This window comes from Malaclemys terrapin, chromosome 8 (assembly GCF_027887155.1).
Source record: "Malaclemys terrapin pileata isolate rMalTer1 chromosome 8, rMalTer1.hap1, whole genome shotgun sequence".
NCBI lineage: Eukaryota > Metazoa > Chordata > Testudines > Emydidae > Malaclemys > Malaclemys terrapin.
In genome coordinates, this window is record NC_071512.1 from 3,483,773 (window position 1) to 3,499,393 (window position 15,621).

General features: G+C 42.1%; 1 protein-coding gene across 5 annotated transcripts in view; it reads right to left on the minus strand.

The window, feature by feature from the left end:
* SGCD (sarcoglycan delta) overlaps nucleotides 1-15,621 on the minus strand; it is a 503,319-nt gene that overhangs the window by 121,193 nt on the left and 366,505 nt on the right. For all 5 annotated transcript variants that reach the window (XM_054037343.1, XM_054037340.1, XM_054037341.1 and 2 more), the window contains one exon: nucleotides 2,512-2,613. In XM_054037343.1, the coding sequence (XP_053893318.1) occupies nucleotides 2,512-2,613 (102 nt within the window). The remainder of the gene's footprint in view (nucleotides 1-2,511; nucleotides 2,614-15,621) is intronic.

The window sequence follows — 15,621 nt, forward strand, 5'->3', positions numbered from 1 at the left end:
TCATAGAATATCAGGGTTGGAAGGGACCTCAGGAGGTCATCTAGTCCATCCCCCTGCTCAAAGCATGAACTGAGGCTACCATCAGTTATCGAGATGCATTCCTAAGACATTTCCACAGGGATTACCCCGTTCTATCCAGAGAGAGAGAGAGAGAAAGAGAGAGATTCATAAAGATAGGGAGTACTCTATGATTCACCCATGTGATCAAATGGAGAACTGGCACAACTTCACTGAGATCATGGGAGTGTAACTACCCTCATCACGAGTCTGGCCCCATGATCTCTACTACATACAGTTAACAATGAATTGATTGTGTAACTATGCTACTAGATGAAATTACACTGAAATATCATTCTCTATCTTTTGCTGTACTTCATCTACTATAAATAACCATAATTTGCAAGTCTGTTGAGCAATAAATAAAACCATTAGCTAAGCTAGCAGTCTGCACTCTTAGGTTGTTTACTAAAACACATGAAAATATTATACATTAACATAGTCTTGGCATGTTTTATTGTTTACCGCTATTTAAAGTTCTTGTCTCTTACACTGTGCATTTTTAAAACCACATTTTGCACTAGCAAAAATCCTAAGTAACTCAATGGTAATGGAATTATTATTGATTTTCAGAGATGCAACTGAGAACTGAGTTTAGCACTTAGCTTTTACTATATCCCTCAAGCTCAGTAATTGGTGATACATTTCATTTTTGCAAGAATGCTTTGATTAGAGCAGAAACAAGTTACTGCCAGTATATGGAAGATTATAGTTCTGGTAATTTAGAAGTACTTGCATCTATTCCAAAAGGATCACCTTATGCAGCAGTCTCACTTGGATATGGTGAATCAAATTCAGAACCCTGGCATAAGAAAGCACAATTTCACTGAAACCAGAGTTGCACCTGCTGACCACCAGGTCTGAACGTGGTCTGACCGTTGGAAAGATCTGGATAATTTTTGCGCTGGCTACCCCCCATGCAACTTCACTGGGAAGTCAGTGGAGCTGTTCATGTGGTAAAGTTCCATACAGATGGTGAGGCTGATCCACCGCTCACTGAAGTCAGTGGAAAGACGCTCATAGATATCACTGGGTTTTTGATCTGGCCCTTTGGATTCACAGCTAAAGTCTTCTCAGAACAACAGCAATATAATGTAAAGAGGGAAAAGTCCTCTATGGAAGTAACATTCCCACAGGATTTGTATTACCTCCCGTTTGGCCTTCATAAAACCACCAATCATAGCATGCAGTCTGGTATTATAGCTTCAAGTAGCATGAGAAGATATCTTTTGTCCCTCCACCATACTGATATGTAGATTAAGATGATGAGGACTAAAGAATGAACTTCCCAGTAGCAATAAATGCAGCTTAATATTTGATTTTAAGAAAACAAAGAGCATTTCCAAAATCTAACAAAATAAATGTATTTATATGATGCATTTCTTCATGTACTCCATGCTTAGTGAATTAATTTACATGTACAGGGTTCTAAGGCTCTCCTTTAAATCCCACATGGAAACATTTATAAATATCAATATTTTTTCATTCGCTTCTCATCCTAAACTAGAATGATTGCACAAACTAATCAACGGCCATTCTAAAGGGGTTACAACCTTCAGTAATTACATCGAATATTGTATTGGATGTTGCATTGATTACTCTAAACAGTTCCAATTGCTACAAGACCACTGAAATGTAGAGATATAGAGATGTTAATATTTAATTAGCTATCTGCCACTGTCATCAAGTGGGAAGTTGCTATCCAATTCAAATTAACATTTCTGAACAGGAAACAGGATGTCTGATGCCTTCCATGAAGTATCAATAGGAAACAGACGCTGCACATAACCTATTCAGTCTTTCAAAGTTGCTTATGCCAAACAAAGTTGCATGAGGATGGTCAGAAAGAGCTGACAGTAAATTAAATTTTACCATAAAGATGCTGCTATTTTAATCACACTTGATTTAGACTTTTATTAATTTTCCCACATTTGCTGTTAGTTTTAGCTGCATGTAATTACAAAAATTGCTGAGTCCTCAGCACCTTGCAGAATTGAGCCCACGGTAAGAAAGAGTTTACGGTGATTAATCATGGCTGAATCAGACCCATATGTATTGATGACACATCTATGGTCTCAGCAGTATTGATAAACTGCAGGGTGGATTTCACAACTATCTGCCGTCTCTCTACCCATGAAAAGTGAGGAATTCTGCAATGAGGACTTCTTATTCATACGTGTCCTACATCAAAAGGAGGAGAAAAGTCTATCTGAAATCTTAGATGTCCTGGAAGTATTTTATCTGCTCTTCAAACAACACTGCCTTCTCCTCATGCAAAAATACATGTAACTACACAACAAACACGCTACTGGCTCATTCCCCAAATTAGCCTTGCATGGTGTAGCCAAGCTAATTTATAGATGTGAAGTGGCAGGGTGCCATTGTTACGGATATATTTTCTAGTGTTTAGAGTACAGAAATGTGATCATTCTTTTGCTTTTCTGGATAACTTACTGGTCTGGACCGGATTTCTTTGGCGTAGAGAGGTTTCAAGAATTCTGAATCTCCTTCTAGCTTCAGACCTTTCTCTGTGATTCTCAGGTTCCCCATTCCATCCTGAAATACACACACACGCACACACAAAAAAAAACCCTATTAGCTATGATTAGTTAATAGCAAAAGTTATTGTTGTTGTTGTTTTTTCCAGTGCAGAAGAACATGTAAAACACTGGGAGGCATTGCATAATGCAATTACTTGTATTATCCTTTTAACTCCATTTCTGTGAGAAAATTCTGTTCCAAGCAATCTGCAATGCCCCATGGTAAACCGTTTACACAGATGAAAGATGCCCTTTTAGGCTAGTCATCTCTGCTCAGAGACAGACAGAGAGATGATAAGGTGACATTCTGTATTAACATGAAACTGCTCACTGTAATGTGTCCGTATGTTGATATTACCTTTCCACTCATGATGAGTTCACATATAGAAGACATTAATTCTTCAGTTATCAGACTAGTAAAATGAGGTTTAACTTTATAAAAACCAATTTCAAATTACAGTAGTTGTAGTTATGTGCTTATGTTACTTCTGTCACGGCACTGTAATTAAGTGCACTGTGTAACTTAATCTCTCTCTTTTGTTTTATATATGGTTCAGCAAAGACAATGCAATTCTCTGGTGCTTCCCTGAAATTATAAACAATAGTGAGAAAGAAAGCTATTTAAAAAGTTATGGAAAGTACTTTACCAGTGTCAAATTTTATATGAGTTTTTCTCATATCTTTTATATCATATGACAGGAATACAGATGCATCAAAAAAAAGCAGAACAGGCTTACATTAACAATATTTCACCTTTACCTTTTGAAAGTCATGTCATTTGTTCAGAGAGGTGTTCTAGTTTAGTTTAAGATGTAATTACCTGAAAAAAGTATGTGTGGGTGCGGGAGTGCGAATTGCAAAGTTAAGTGTATCAGCTAAGAAAATATACAAATGCTGAATGTCATTTTCAATATTCAGAACAATACTCAAGTTAGCAAGTAGCTGCTTTGGTTGCTGAGATAAAGCATATGGCTGAGATTTGCAAAGTTGCCTAAGAGATTTTAATTCCTTTTTAAAAGCAATGGAAATTGTTGTCCAAATCTCCTAAGTGGCTTTGAAAATCTTAACTTAGGAGATCTAGAAAGTTTGCAATATCTGACCATTGGGTTAGCCCCCAGGTGTTTAAGCCAACTGGGAACCGGCAGTTTCCCGGGGTAGATAAAAGGTAGTAATATTAGGTGGGGAATTTCAGGAGTTGCTCTACTGCTAGAAAGAAGAGTTTCTGGCTGCTGGGAGGTGTTGCCAGGTGAAGACTCTTGCCTGGCATATATTCTCCACTGATCCCACCTCTATCTGGTGCTGGTTCTGCCTCCTCCCTGAGATGAGGCACAACAGAGGGATGGTTTCGGTTCCTTCCACCTGGCTGGGACCAGCAGGGTGATATACAGCCCAGAGTGCTACTGAATTGGGAGAGGCAATTTTTTGCAGGTGGATCTCACCTCTGTTTTTGCAAACCTGGCCCTGGGTCTTGCAAGGGATAATAAGACAAATCAAATTCCTTCCATAGGGAAAAAAAATGCAAATAATTTGAACCTCTATTTCAACATATTCAGATTTGTTATTTGATCTATGGGAGGCCCCTGCCTTTTCCACTAACCATCACAAAATCCCACTGATCAGGCATTAAACTACTGAAGTAATGCACATTCCACCCGCTGCCCATTCAGATTTGATCTTCATAGCTATCAGTCCTCATCTTCTCTCCAGCATAGCATTGTAATGCGCTCCCAGGCTCCAGGCCTACTCACATGATAGCTGCACACCGTCCCCAAAGCTCCTTGTGCTTAGAGGTGAAAAATCTTTTTGACAAATGGTGTGAATTATTGGCTGCAGGCCTCCAGCAGATGACTGCAAATAGTCTATTTCCTTTAGAAATTGTTTAGTTGTGTGTTTCCAAGATGTAATGAAATGTCTGACAAATTATAATAGCAAACAAAATATATGTCAAAATTCTGTATGAGGTTTTTCTTATGGCTTTTATACAATGAGACAGGTATACAGATGCATCAGAACACAGCAGAAATGGCCCAAGTTAAAAACATTTCATCTTAGCTTGGGAGAGAAAGTCAAATCTTTTATTAAGACAGGCTGTTTAGGCTCATTTAAGCTATAATTACTTGAAGAAAAAAGATGTGTGTGGGGGGATTGTAAATATAAATGTATAATCAAATACCACATTTAAATGCAAAATGCCATTTTGAACATTCAGAACGATTCTCAAGTTTGCAAAGGGAAGGTTTCTTTTCGTGTCCAGGTGAGTGCTCTCATTGGAAATGAGTTTCCAATCGATCTCACCTCCATCTCATGTTGTTGTTTTTCCCTATGCAAGACAGTAACAGCAAAGGGATGGTGGCATTCCACTGGGCTTTCAGGCGAGGGGCAGAATGGAACAGAGCCTACAGTCGCTCTGTGTAGGGCTGTCATCTATGGCTCGGTGTAAGGGGAGGGCTGGGAGAGAACAGCCGGGGAAAAGAACGAGGAGGGTGGTGGCATTTGTGCTGTGGGGAGAGAGGCCATGACAGACATTGAAGCAGAGGGTCCTGAGGGTTACAGGTGAAGCTGGCTTCAGGAATTTGAGGATCAGGAAGGGTGAAAGAACTATACTGGTCTTTAAATATATACATTGTCTTGGGTCTCCCTGGAATTCCCCATGACACCTTTGGGTCTCTTGGGATGGGGTGCTGCTCTCTGAACCCTGCTAATCAACTCCTCCAGGACTGAGTGACTAGAGAACACTTAGACAATCCAAGCAGGCAACATCTACGCTGAGGTGAACAGTGTGCTTCAATTAAGCTGCATAAAACAGAACACTGCTGTCCATTTCCCCCTTCTCCCGCAACTCCCAGACACCTTCCTCTCCAGCAACGGATTGTGTAGTCATCTGACAGCCCAAGAGGGGTGATTGCTACTAAAGAAGAAGGGATAATGCAAAATCCAAACAGATTTGTATGAATTATTAGTGCAAGGTGCGGAAGGAGACATGACTTTAGAGGGACAATATCAAACAGATAGTACAATCACGTAAATGTCCCAGCATTGCTGTTTGGAACAGCATAAACCACGCTTGCCATTTGCAAGGTGTTCCTGTATTTCACTGAGGTGGCAATTAGAGGGTTTCACATAGCTGCTGGATTTTGCAGTGGAATGGGGAAAGAGACTCTCTACCAGGATAAGGTTTCTTCAGAACAAAGCCAGGCTCAGGGCTGTGAAAATTAATGCTAGCATATCATTTAGAAATGGAAACTGTACACAACCTTTGAAAAGAGCCATATGCTGAGAACTGTATTGATTGTTTGAAGGGAGGGGATGAGATATGTAACAAAGTGCAAGTTCCTACGTTCCTTGTCCCAGGTGAAAAATGCTGGCTTATGGATTCTGAGTTGTTGTTGATGCAGAAGAGAGTGCATTTATCTTCAGCAGAAGTATAAAGGAAAATGAGTGAAATATGATTAGGTTTGCACTGAAGAATTCAGATTAAATTTCGATAGTGGCATGCTCTGCTATTCTGAGTGAGCAGGAATTATTACCGCTGTCTGCAGAATCTGCTGTGTTCAAGACTGGGAGAATTTGTGGTTTCTCCCCTGAAAATCCCCAACAAAGGAAGGGGGGTGGTTATGAGACCTGGGCTGCAGGAAGGTGTATGGTCGGGTCTTACCAGCCACTTCTTGCTCTGCCTGTGGCAGACTCAGCCAGTCCTCTTCATGGTTTCCCTGTGCTGGGCTGCTGCCCATTGATGTAACCAAGGGCCCTCTTCATTTTCCTGCCGTCCTTTGAGACATTTGCAGCCTGGTTGTCAGACTCACTATAGGTGGGGAACCGGCCCCTCAGTTGGGGTCAGGCGGACAAAGCGAAACCTTTTGGACCCGATGGATGAGACAGCTGCAGAGCACGAAGCACAAACTTCTCCTTCTGCAGCCTCTGGCAGGGACACAGCAGGAGGAACACAGCCTTGGCTTCCTGCTTGGACCTTTCTCCGCCAGCCTCAGAACCTGTCATCTGAGCTGTCGGGAGAGGGTTGGGAGGAGCCCCCTATAGCTACAGATAGATGAGGACCCACTCTGAGAATCTGCGGACCTACCCTTTGTAGTGCCAAAAAAGCTCTACAAAAACGTTCCTGAAATAGGTATTTCAGTGAGGTTATATGCTCAGGGGTTTCACAGTGCAGCCTCCTCTGTTTTCATTTGGAAAAGCTGCAGGGCATGCAAGCTGGTATCTTCCATGAGCTTTCTAGCTTAGCGCTGTAAGGTCAGCCATCTCCAACGAGACACAATCCTGAACTCCGCTGTTTAGTGCCTGACATGGTTATTCTGCAAGCATTGAGAGTGACACTCACTCTCATGGGATACGTTTTCTTATGTCTCTGTCCTCTTGTCTCTGTTTCTCTCTCCCTGCTGTGTTTCTCTCGGCCTTTTTCACCCGAGTTCCCACCATGCGACGCTCATCGCCAATGCCATGCTTTGATACTTTCACTGAGCCCCGATTCAGTATTCTTCCTCTCTGCATCTCCCAATCTCCTTGCTCCCACCTCTGCCCATCTCAAAACCCCTGCACATCAGATACCAGGGGTATGTCTATACTGCAATGTAAACTCTGGGTTAGTAGAACTCAAGTGAGCAGATCCTGGGTTTGTTGACCTATGGCTAGAGCGTCTACACTCATTTGTAACCCCAGATTAGGAGTTGTTGGATCGAGTCCCAGCCTGGGGCTCCAGTGTCTACACTGCTTTATGAGGGCCCCAGTCCAACCACCAATATATCAGACTTCCTCACATCATCCCAAAATGTAGCTACTCTCGCTCTTTGTTTGTGGTGCAGTGTGGGAAAACCTGACTGTCCACCACTCCTGACTGTCAAGAAAGTTGGCCTATGGGACTGTGGGATACTTTTGTGGGATTTTTGCCAGAGCAGGAGTCCAGTAGGGCTGAATCTACACTGCTAAGCAATAGGGCTTGAACCCTGGGTCCTGGTTTGACTCAGGCTCGGACCTTCCACCCCCAGTGGGGACCTGGGACACTGGGTCCGAGCCCTGGGTTACTGCGATTTGTGTGTAGGCAGAAGGTGGGTTAGGCTTGAGGCTGAATTTGAACCCTGGGCTTACACTGCAGTGTAGACGTACCCCATGTGTTCTAAGATCTGATCCAAATCCATTGAAGACAATGGAAAGACACCTGTTAACGTCATTGGCCTTTGGACCCAGCCGTTAGTGTTTAACTCTAAAGGTGTTACCATCTGATTCTAACAGTGGCACTCCTGATTAAGGCTGGCTCTTTCTCATGGTGAAGTCATGGGTTACGGCTAAAAATGCAAATGTCATCACATCAGTTTCAAATAAAAAAGGCAAGTCCTGGCAGGCAGTAGTTTAATTAACATAAAGTGAAGTTTATGTTCCATTAGAAAAGAATTAAATAACGGTGACAATCATATCAAGACACCAAAATACATATAAAATATAGTTCAATTTTTTTTGTGAAAGACTGGCTAGTGTGACGTGTTTTTAATAAGCATGTTAATCATGGTTTAAAAGACACTTAAAATCCAGGCTCTACTACCCTGAACATATATAGAACCAAACCTATAAAAATTCATGGACCCTTGCTCGGTAGCAAGCTGGCCGGGATGAAAAAGTCCTTGACTTCTCCATTAAAAGTTATATAATGATATAACTATAAAATATATATCCTTATTTGCCCTCCATGAGACAGCCTGCCTTCCTGTCCCTGGGGGGATACAAACAGTGTAACACTGAGTGATAGTGAGTGGACGGGGCAGTCCCAAAACATACATTTCAAGTCCCGGTCTGAATGACTCCAGGAAAGCATTTGTTCTGGATTCCTTGAGGCACCGCTCCGCACCGGCCCAAGGCTCAGGGGCAGCACCACCCTCTTCCCAGGGGGTCGATGGGGGCTGACCATGAGGCCCTGCCTGCCCCCTGTTCCTCCTCTTCACCCCAGGCCAGAAGCCAGAGCCAGGCAGTACTAAGAGCTGTCCAGGGAGCCTGGGCTGCTGTGGGGAGCCCCAGAGTCCCAGACTCTCCACCTGCCCTGGGCGATACACCCCGGGGGCAGGTACGCGGCCCAGGGCTGCTCTTGAGCACCCTGTCCCGCCCCGCCTAGGGCAGATGGAGGGTCCGGGGCTCCTCACAGGGGTCCGAGCTCCCTGGGCGGCTCTTACCGCTTGCAGGGCTCTGGCTTCTGACCTGGCCAGGGGGCGGGGACTCAGGGGGAAGAGGAGGAGCAGGAGGCAGGACCACGGAGGGGGCGGGGCTCCTGCATGTGTCCTGTTTTTGCATTTTGAAAAGGTGGTCACCCTAGGTGGGTGCTAGACCGGCTGGCAGGGATGATTATGTAGATGTTTTCTTTGAAGATTTTCAGACGTAACCCTGAGGCGCCTGTTCGGTATACTTATTGCAATTGTGTCTTATGTCAAATTTTGTAACGAGCCAGGAGTGCAAGGTCCTGATCAACTAAATTACCGAAGCACAGATATAGTATAACTGACCTCAAAGGGAATACTCATATGCTTAAAGCTAAACACATGTAGAAGTGCTTTACTGGATCAGAGCTTAAAGTCCCATTAAAGTCAAAAAATGTATTAGCTGCACCTATCAGACTTCAGTTCAAGAAAGCATCTTGATATAGGATAGCACTTAGGTGCTTAGGTGACACTGAAGTCAATGGGACTTAAGTATGTGCTTAAAGTTAAGCACATATTTAAGTGCTGTCCTGTAGAGGGTTGCTTTGCTGAATTGAGGTCTAAGATAGGAGAAACAAATTTATAAGCAATAAATACAGACATAAATGTGTACAGCTATCTGGAAAACTGCAGGAAAAAGAAACTGTTTGGGCAGTTTCAGTTATAGTTTGGGTTTTTTTGGTTTTCATCAAATTTCCTAATTTTTAGTATGAATGACACGATGCTGCTGGCATGGTACAAGAGTTGCCTAGAACAATGGCTTTGTATTAAAATCCCATTTCACCATGCTGACCCTTGGCAAAAACAAGGTATTAGATCTTGGGTTCCCTAGGGAGGTGGTAGAATCTCCTTCCCTAGAGGTTTTTAAGGCCCGGCTTGACAAAGCCCTGTCTGGGATGATTTAGTTGGGGATTGGTCCTGCTTTGAGCAGGGGGTTGGACTAGATACCTCCTGAGGTCCCTTCCAACCCTGATATTCTGTGATTCTATGATCTTTTCAACACCACCCGCTTTAAATTGTTCAGTTCTTCAGTAGGGTACAGTGAAAACTTTCACATCAATGTTATCATCTAAACCACCTTTCTTTTTATACGATGCCTTCTAATGGGCAGGCATAAAAAATTATGTGCTGCTGCTGACTGTTATGTAGTAAAATGGAACTGTGATGGTAAGATCCTGAATTACAAAAATGTCAATTCAATGTTGCTGAATGAGAAAGGGTTTTTATTAGCTTGAAAGGAGCTCAGTTTAACAACCAATTACAAGATGATGGTGTTAGTGTAGGGGAAAGGCTCTATATCGCTGATATCTATCTGAAAGCTAAGTTTCTTGTGGGCCTTGTTTGGAAAGTGGGGGCTGAATTTCTAGTTAAAGTCTTAAGTTTTTTTTTTGGCTTTGCATTTTTTTATACTTTGTTTTTAATTTTATCTTTTGTAGCTGAGGGATTTAGTCAATGGAATTCCTATCCACCGGACACTCATCAAAGAGAGAGATTTTTCTGTAGTAGACATCTGGAAGCTGCTTTAGCCACTCTAACCTGGACAGCTATTTTCACAATAAAGGGGTTATTTTCAAACTGGACTTGGGTGCCCAGCGAACATCGACTTCCAAGGGGCCTTTGTAAAATCTCTCCTCAAGAAAATAAATAAAGACGACATTTTTCTTCTATAGTATCAGAGTAGCAGCCGTGTTAGTCTGTATCTTCCCTTTGTGGATCTCAAAGCACTTATGAATGAACTAATCCTCACCACCCCCATGCGAGGCAGGGATTTATTACTATTACTGTTCCTATTCTACAAGATGAGGTATAGGGAGGGAAGGTGATTTCCCCTGTTGGTAGAGCCAGAAATAGAACCCAGGTCTTCTGACTAAGCCATAGGACCATCCGTCCTGCCACGAGTGCAGGGGACCAGACTAGATGACCTCTCGTGGTCCCTTCCAGTTCTAGGATTCTAGGATTCCTCCCATCGCTTTATATTGCCTTTAAATCTCAGAATTTTACTGATTATTCCCCCAACAGGTTTCTCCAAATATAAACTCAAAGCAGTAATTACAACACTGCACTGGATGGAGCACGGAACTGGGAGGCCCAGGTTCTATTGCTAGCTCTGCCACTGGAATGCTGGGTAACTTGGGCAAGTCACTTCCTTTCTTTGTGCCTCAGTTTTCCCATCTGTAGAATGGGGATAATGATACATACCGCCTTTGTAAAGTGCTATGAAATCTATTAATGAAAAGTGCTATGGAAGAACTAGGTATTATTATTACATGGAGCTCTTCATTCAAGGATCCGAAAGGACTTTGCAAATTAATTAATTAAGCCTCCTCTGTGCTTTTGCGGCTGTCCCGGGGTTTCCACACATGGAGGGAACCTTTCCTTTTTGCTTGGTGCTCTACAAGGATTCTAACAGTGGATATCGTCACAGGGAAATGCCCTGAATCATGTCTGCCTTGTCCATTCCCCTCCTCAGCCAGCCCCATCCATTTTTCAGACAGTGTTGACCTCCTACAAGCCCTTCCTGAAAAGGGGGCGGGCTGCCTTTCCCCATTATCTACTCCTCTTGGTCGGCGTTCAGGAGCAAAACTGTCTACAAGGTTTTCCTCTGCATGGGAAAGAGGCTTTAGATTTTCACAGGAAGGAGCTGAAGTTAAGCTGGGTAATGTCTTGTGGGACAGAATTATCTTTGGAGAGCTGTGTTCATGTCAGACTGCTGTAACATCTGATTATCATTGCTTGTATTATCGATCGTTGTGTTCGGCATTGCTTGAGGATATGTACAATTATTATACAGCTCAATAAAACCAAAGTTTACAAATAAGTTAATGCAGAACAGTTTTTCCATTGGAGGATTCCTGTGCTCCCCCTGTATCTTAGATTTGAGATTTAAAGCCACCATAATCAATTCAGCTGCTCTACGTTGTATCTAATCCTCTTCTTGCTCTACCTGCCTACCCCCATTACTCTCCTGTAATTTCAGAATCAAATGCAGTGCAAGTATCTGGCTACCCATCTGCAGTATGATTTTACCATTGGGATCCAGAGCCCCAGTTCCTGTTAAATTATAGTGTTTAAATTGAAGGGCCTAAAACACTGGCATCTCCAAAATAAGCAGAAGGCTGTGTGATTGCTTCTTCCTCTCTGACTGATCTAGGTGGCACCTTATTTCCAGAGCTAGCCACTTCTGGACTTGTCTTTGGTGACCGAGTGCAGTTTAGAGAGGAGCTAAACCGGCATGAATATCATAGTCACACGCACACGAGGTCTTTTTCTTTTGAGTACAGCTGAGTTCTGGCCGTTGAGCCTTTGGTTTGGCCGGCACACCTACGTCCAATGCCCAGACCAGAGTAGCTTTTTAAGTGCTAATTAAAGAAAACAAGACTCAGCGACAAACTCAAAGAAAAAACAACTGACTCCTTTAAATGCTAGAGACATGGCATGTGGAAAACTAACAACTGCTTGGTTTTAACTAATACAAAATGCACGTACACAGTGTTCACCGCAGATGAACGGCAGGATGCTTTGCAATAAATTGCCATCTACTGAAATTTTTGAAGATAACTGAAGCAATGGCAACCAATTATTTAATTTGGTTTCAAATGTGGAGACAGATTGGACACTGTGATTAGTAACAGTTCCACGCTCTACTTTGCTTTACTGTAACTCAACTTAATCTAACCTAACCTCTGGTATTTCTAAGGCTGTTGTATCTTTCTGCCAATCAGGGACAGTCAAACGGCCCATCAATTCCAACCTCCATAAGCAGATAGGGACATATGGTTTGGACCCATATCTTCAAAAGTATTCACCTTTCTTGACTACGTACAATCACACATCAGCATTATGTGTCTATATATCTGAGCATGTGCAAATCCTCAACTTGCACACACGTGCACTGGGAATTGCAAATGCAAGTCAAGGGAGCGCAATATAGTGGCTAAATACTCGGTCAATTCAGATGGCACCTGCCAATGTCATATACAGCACCTCTGAAGTAGTATGATCTTAAAACAAAGGTGGTGCAGTTGAACAGTTCGGTGCATGTTAGAATAAGGGGTGCTGCACATTGTATCAGTTATATTCTGGGTGAATCAGAGGCTCCCAGGAACAACGAATAATAGTCGTTGAGCTTTGAAAAGTCAGGGCACGCACTGTGGTTTTAAATGCCAGGACAGACTGAACACTGTGAGGAAAGAGAGAGATCCCTTCTGTTCACTGCCCTTGGGTTTCTGATTCACATGTATCACAGATAAAAAGGTAGAACTTCTGATTAATGGCAATTAATGTGGTGTAGGATAGGGTGACACCCCGTGGGCGAAAGAAGGGGAAGGGAGGAAGGTTTCCAAAATACTTAGCCGGACTGCGAGGAGGTACATATCCCACGTTTGGGGGAAGAGGGAGATTCAGACAGGACACGTCCAGATTGCTAGCACCAAATCAACGGGGTAAAACAATACCATACATCAGTGGCTGCTAGCCAGGCCGGGCAGGGATGGTGTCCCCAGCCTCTGTTTGCCAGAAGCTGGGAATGGGCGATGGGATGGGTCACTTGATTCCCTGTTCTGTTCATTCCCTCTGTGGCATGTGGCATTGGCCACTGTTGGAAGACAGGATACTGGGCTAGATGGACCTTAAGTTTGACGCAGTATGGCCCTTCTTATGAACCGTAACTACAGCACTAACATGCAAATGGGAGAAACTGACTCACAGAAGGCTTTTCTCCATAAGCTGTTGCCAACCTGTGAGAGACCCCTCTGAATAATCTCTGCAGCTGAGGCAATCAGTCACAGGAAGGCTGAGAACCGAATTAATGAGCGAGCACCAGCTGTGTTAGTTATCCACTTACCCACCCAAAAATGACCCATACAGGCTCCTGTTGAAGCTTTATATGCTATGAAGTTATCGGGATAACGCAATGGACTTAAGGTGGCTGTTAGTAAACCAAAGAGTACTGTGTGAAAGGGAAATTGTTTGCTGATACTGCAAGGTAGATAAAAATTGACAATTAAAAAAAAAGTATATTACTCTTATTTAAATCAGGTTTTTAAGGCTTAAATTAAATACGGTACATTTTTCTTTGTAAAAGTAAACCGGTTTAAAATTAAATTTGAAATTATGACAGCTTATGTTAAAGCCACTAAACATACTACAATCTGTTAAAATTAGTTCAAGAAAGAAAGAATGGAGTATCAATGAGCCCTCCACAAATCTCAATGATGTAAAGGGTGAGGCTTTTAAAATTATATACAGAACCAGGAGGACAACATCTTTAACTTATCAGATCAAGCTTTATGAATATTTCACAGTATCATGAACTGCAGTTAACAAGTACCGATATTGTTTTCTTCCTTTTCCATACATAAGCACTTTCCATTTCTGTTGTGCAGAAATGCTTTTGCCTTAATTACTTTTGGTTTCAGTTTAGCTGAAGGTTTTTGGACCAATCATGCTTGTTTTGGTCGGGTTTTATGGCAACCCATTGACTATTTCTCATTCAAAGCAGAAAACTGACTGGAAGTTAAAAAGGCAGGAAAAAATGTTTTCCTCTTCCAATCTATGAATAAAATCCAGGTGGGAGAGGATGAGACCTACTAATTCTAGGTATTTATGAGCCTATATCTCATTTTCAAGAGTAGTTTAGACACTTAGGAGCCTAAATCCCACTAGCTGTCAATGGGATTTTGGCTCCTAAGTGCCTAAGTTTTGATAAATTTACTTTCCTTTTTCTTATGTATCTACCAGATTTAAGGTAATTTTATTTAACTACTAAAAATCCATTTTAGAATGTTCTTTTGAACATTTAATTAAATTCCAATTTCTGTCCAAATGCAGTTTGACACAAATCCTGAGTAAAATAATATCGAGAAAACAGGAAACGGGTTAGTCACCATTTTCTAACACTGTACAAAATTTGATAATTAAGGATAAGAATATATTGAATATATAATTGCTTAAATAAATATGAATAGATATGGGGTATCCTTAGCAAAAAGTAGTATCAAATTTAGTGTAAAGGCTATATTTGGTTGCAAATTAACATGTTGTAGTAGTTACCAACCATTGGAAATTAACCTTTTTTTAGGAAAATAACTAAAAAGAACAAATGCAAAACAAGATTAAAATCAATTATTTAACATTGGTGATTAAACCACTTGGATTTAAATCAATCCACCCCGTGATAATGTATGTGCAATTAAAATCACATTTACAAAAAGCTCACAAACATTTTTACAGTGGCAAACTCCTACTGTTTGTAAGACCCTGGCCCCATTTGCTGTAGAAGTTCAAAAGTGTGTAGAAAATAAGGCAGCAGACGATAAGAAGAGAAAGGATGGTCTTGTGGTTTAAGGCAGTGGATTGCAATACAAAACAACTGGGTTCTGCAGCTCCTGGCTTTTCCACAGGCTTCCTAGGTAATGCTGGGTTAGTCACTTAAACCAAAGCTCATTAGCCCCTCAATGATTTGGGTTTACTCGGGCTGCTCTAACCCAGACTCTGATCCCCACCTAGACGAGGCCAATTTCTCCTTCCAAACATCCAGGTGAACTCTCAATGGATTTTGATCAAACCCATGTTTCCTTGGTGCCGATCCCCAGTGTACTGTTTCAGGAGCTGATTGTGTTCTCATTGAATTCAATAGAAAGAATACCACTGATTTGAATGGTCTGTTTAGGGCAGGGGTAGGCAACCTATGGCCCGCATGCCAAAGGCGGCACGCGAGCTGATTTTCAGTGGCACTCACACTGCCCGGGTCTTGCCCACTGGTCCGGGGGGCTCTGCATTTTAATTTAATTTTAAATGAAGCTTCTTAAATATTTTAAAAACCTTATTTACTT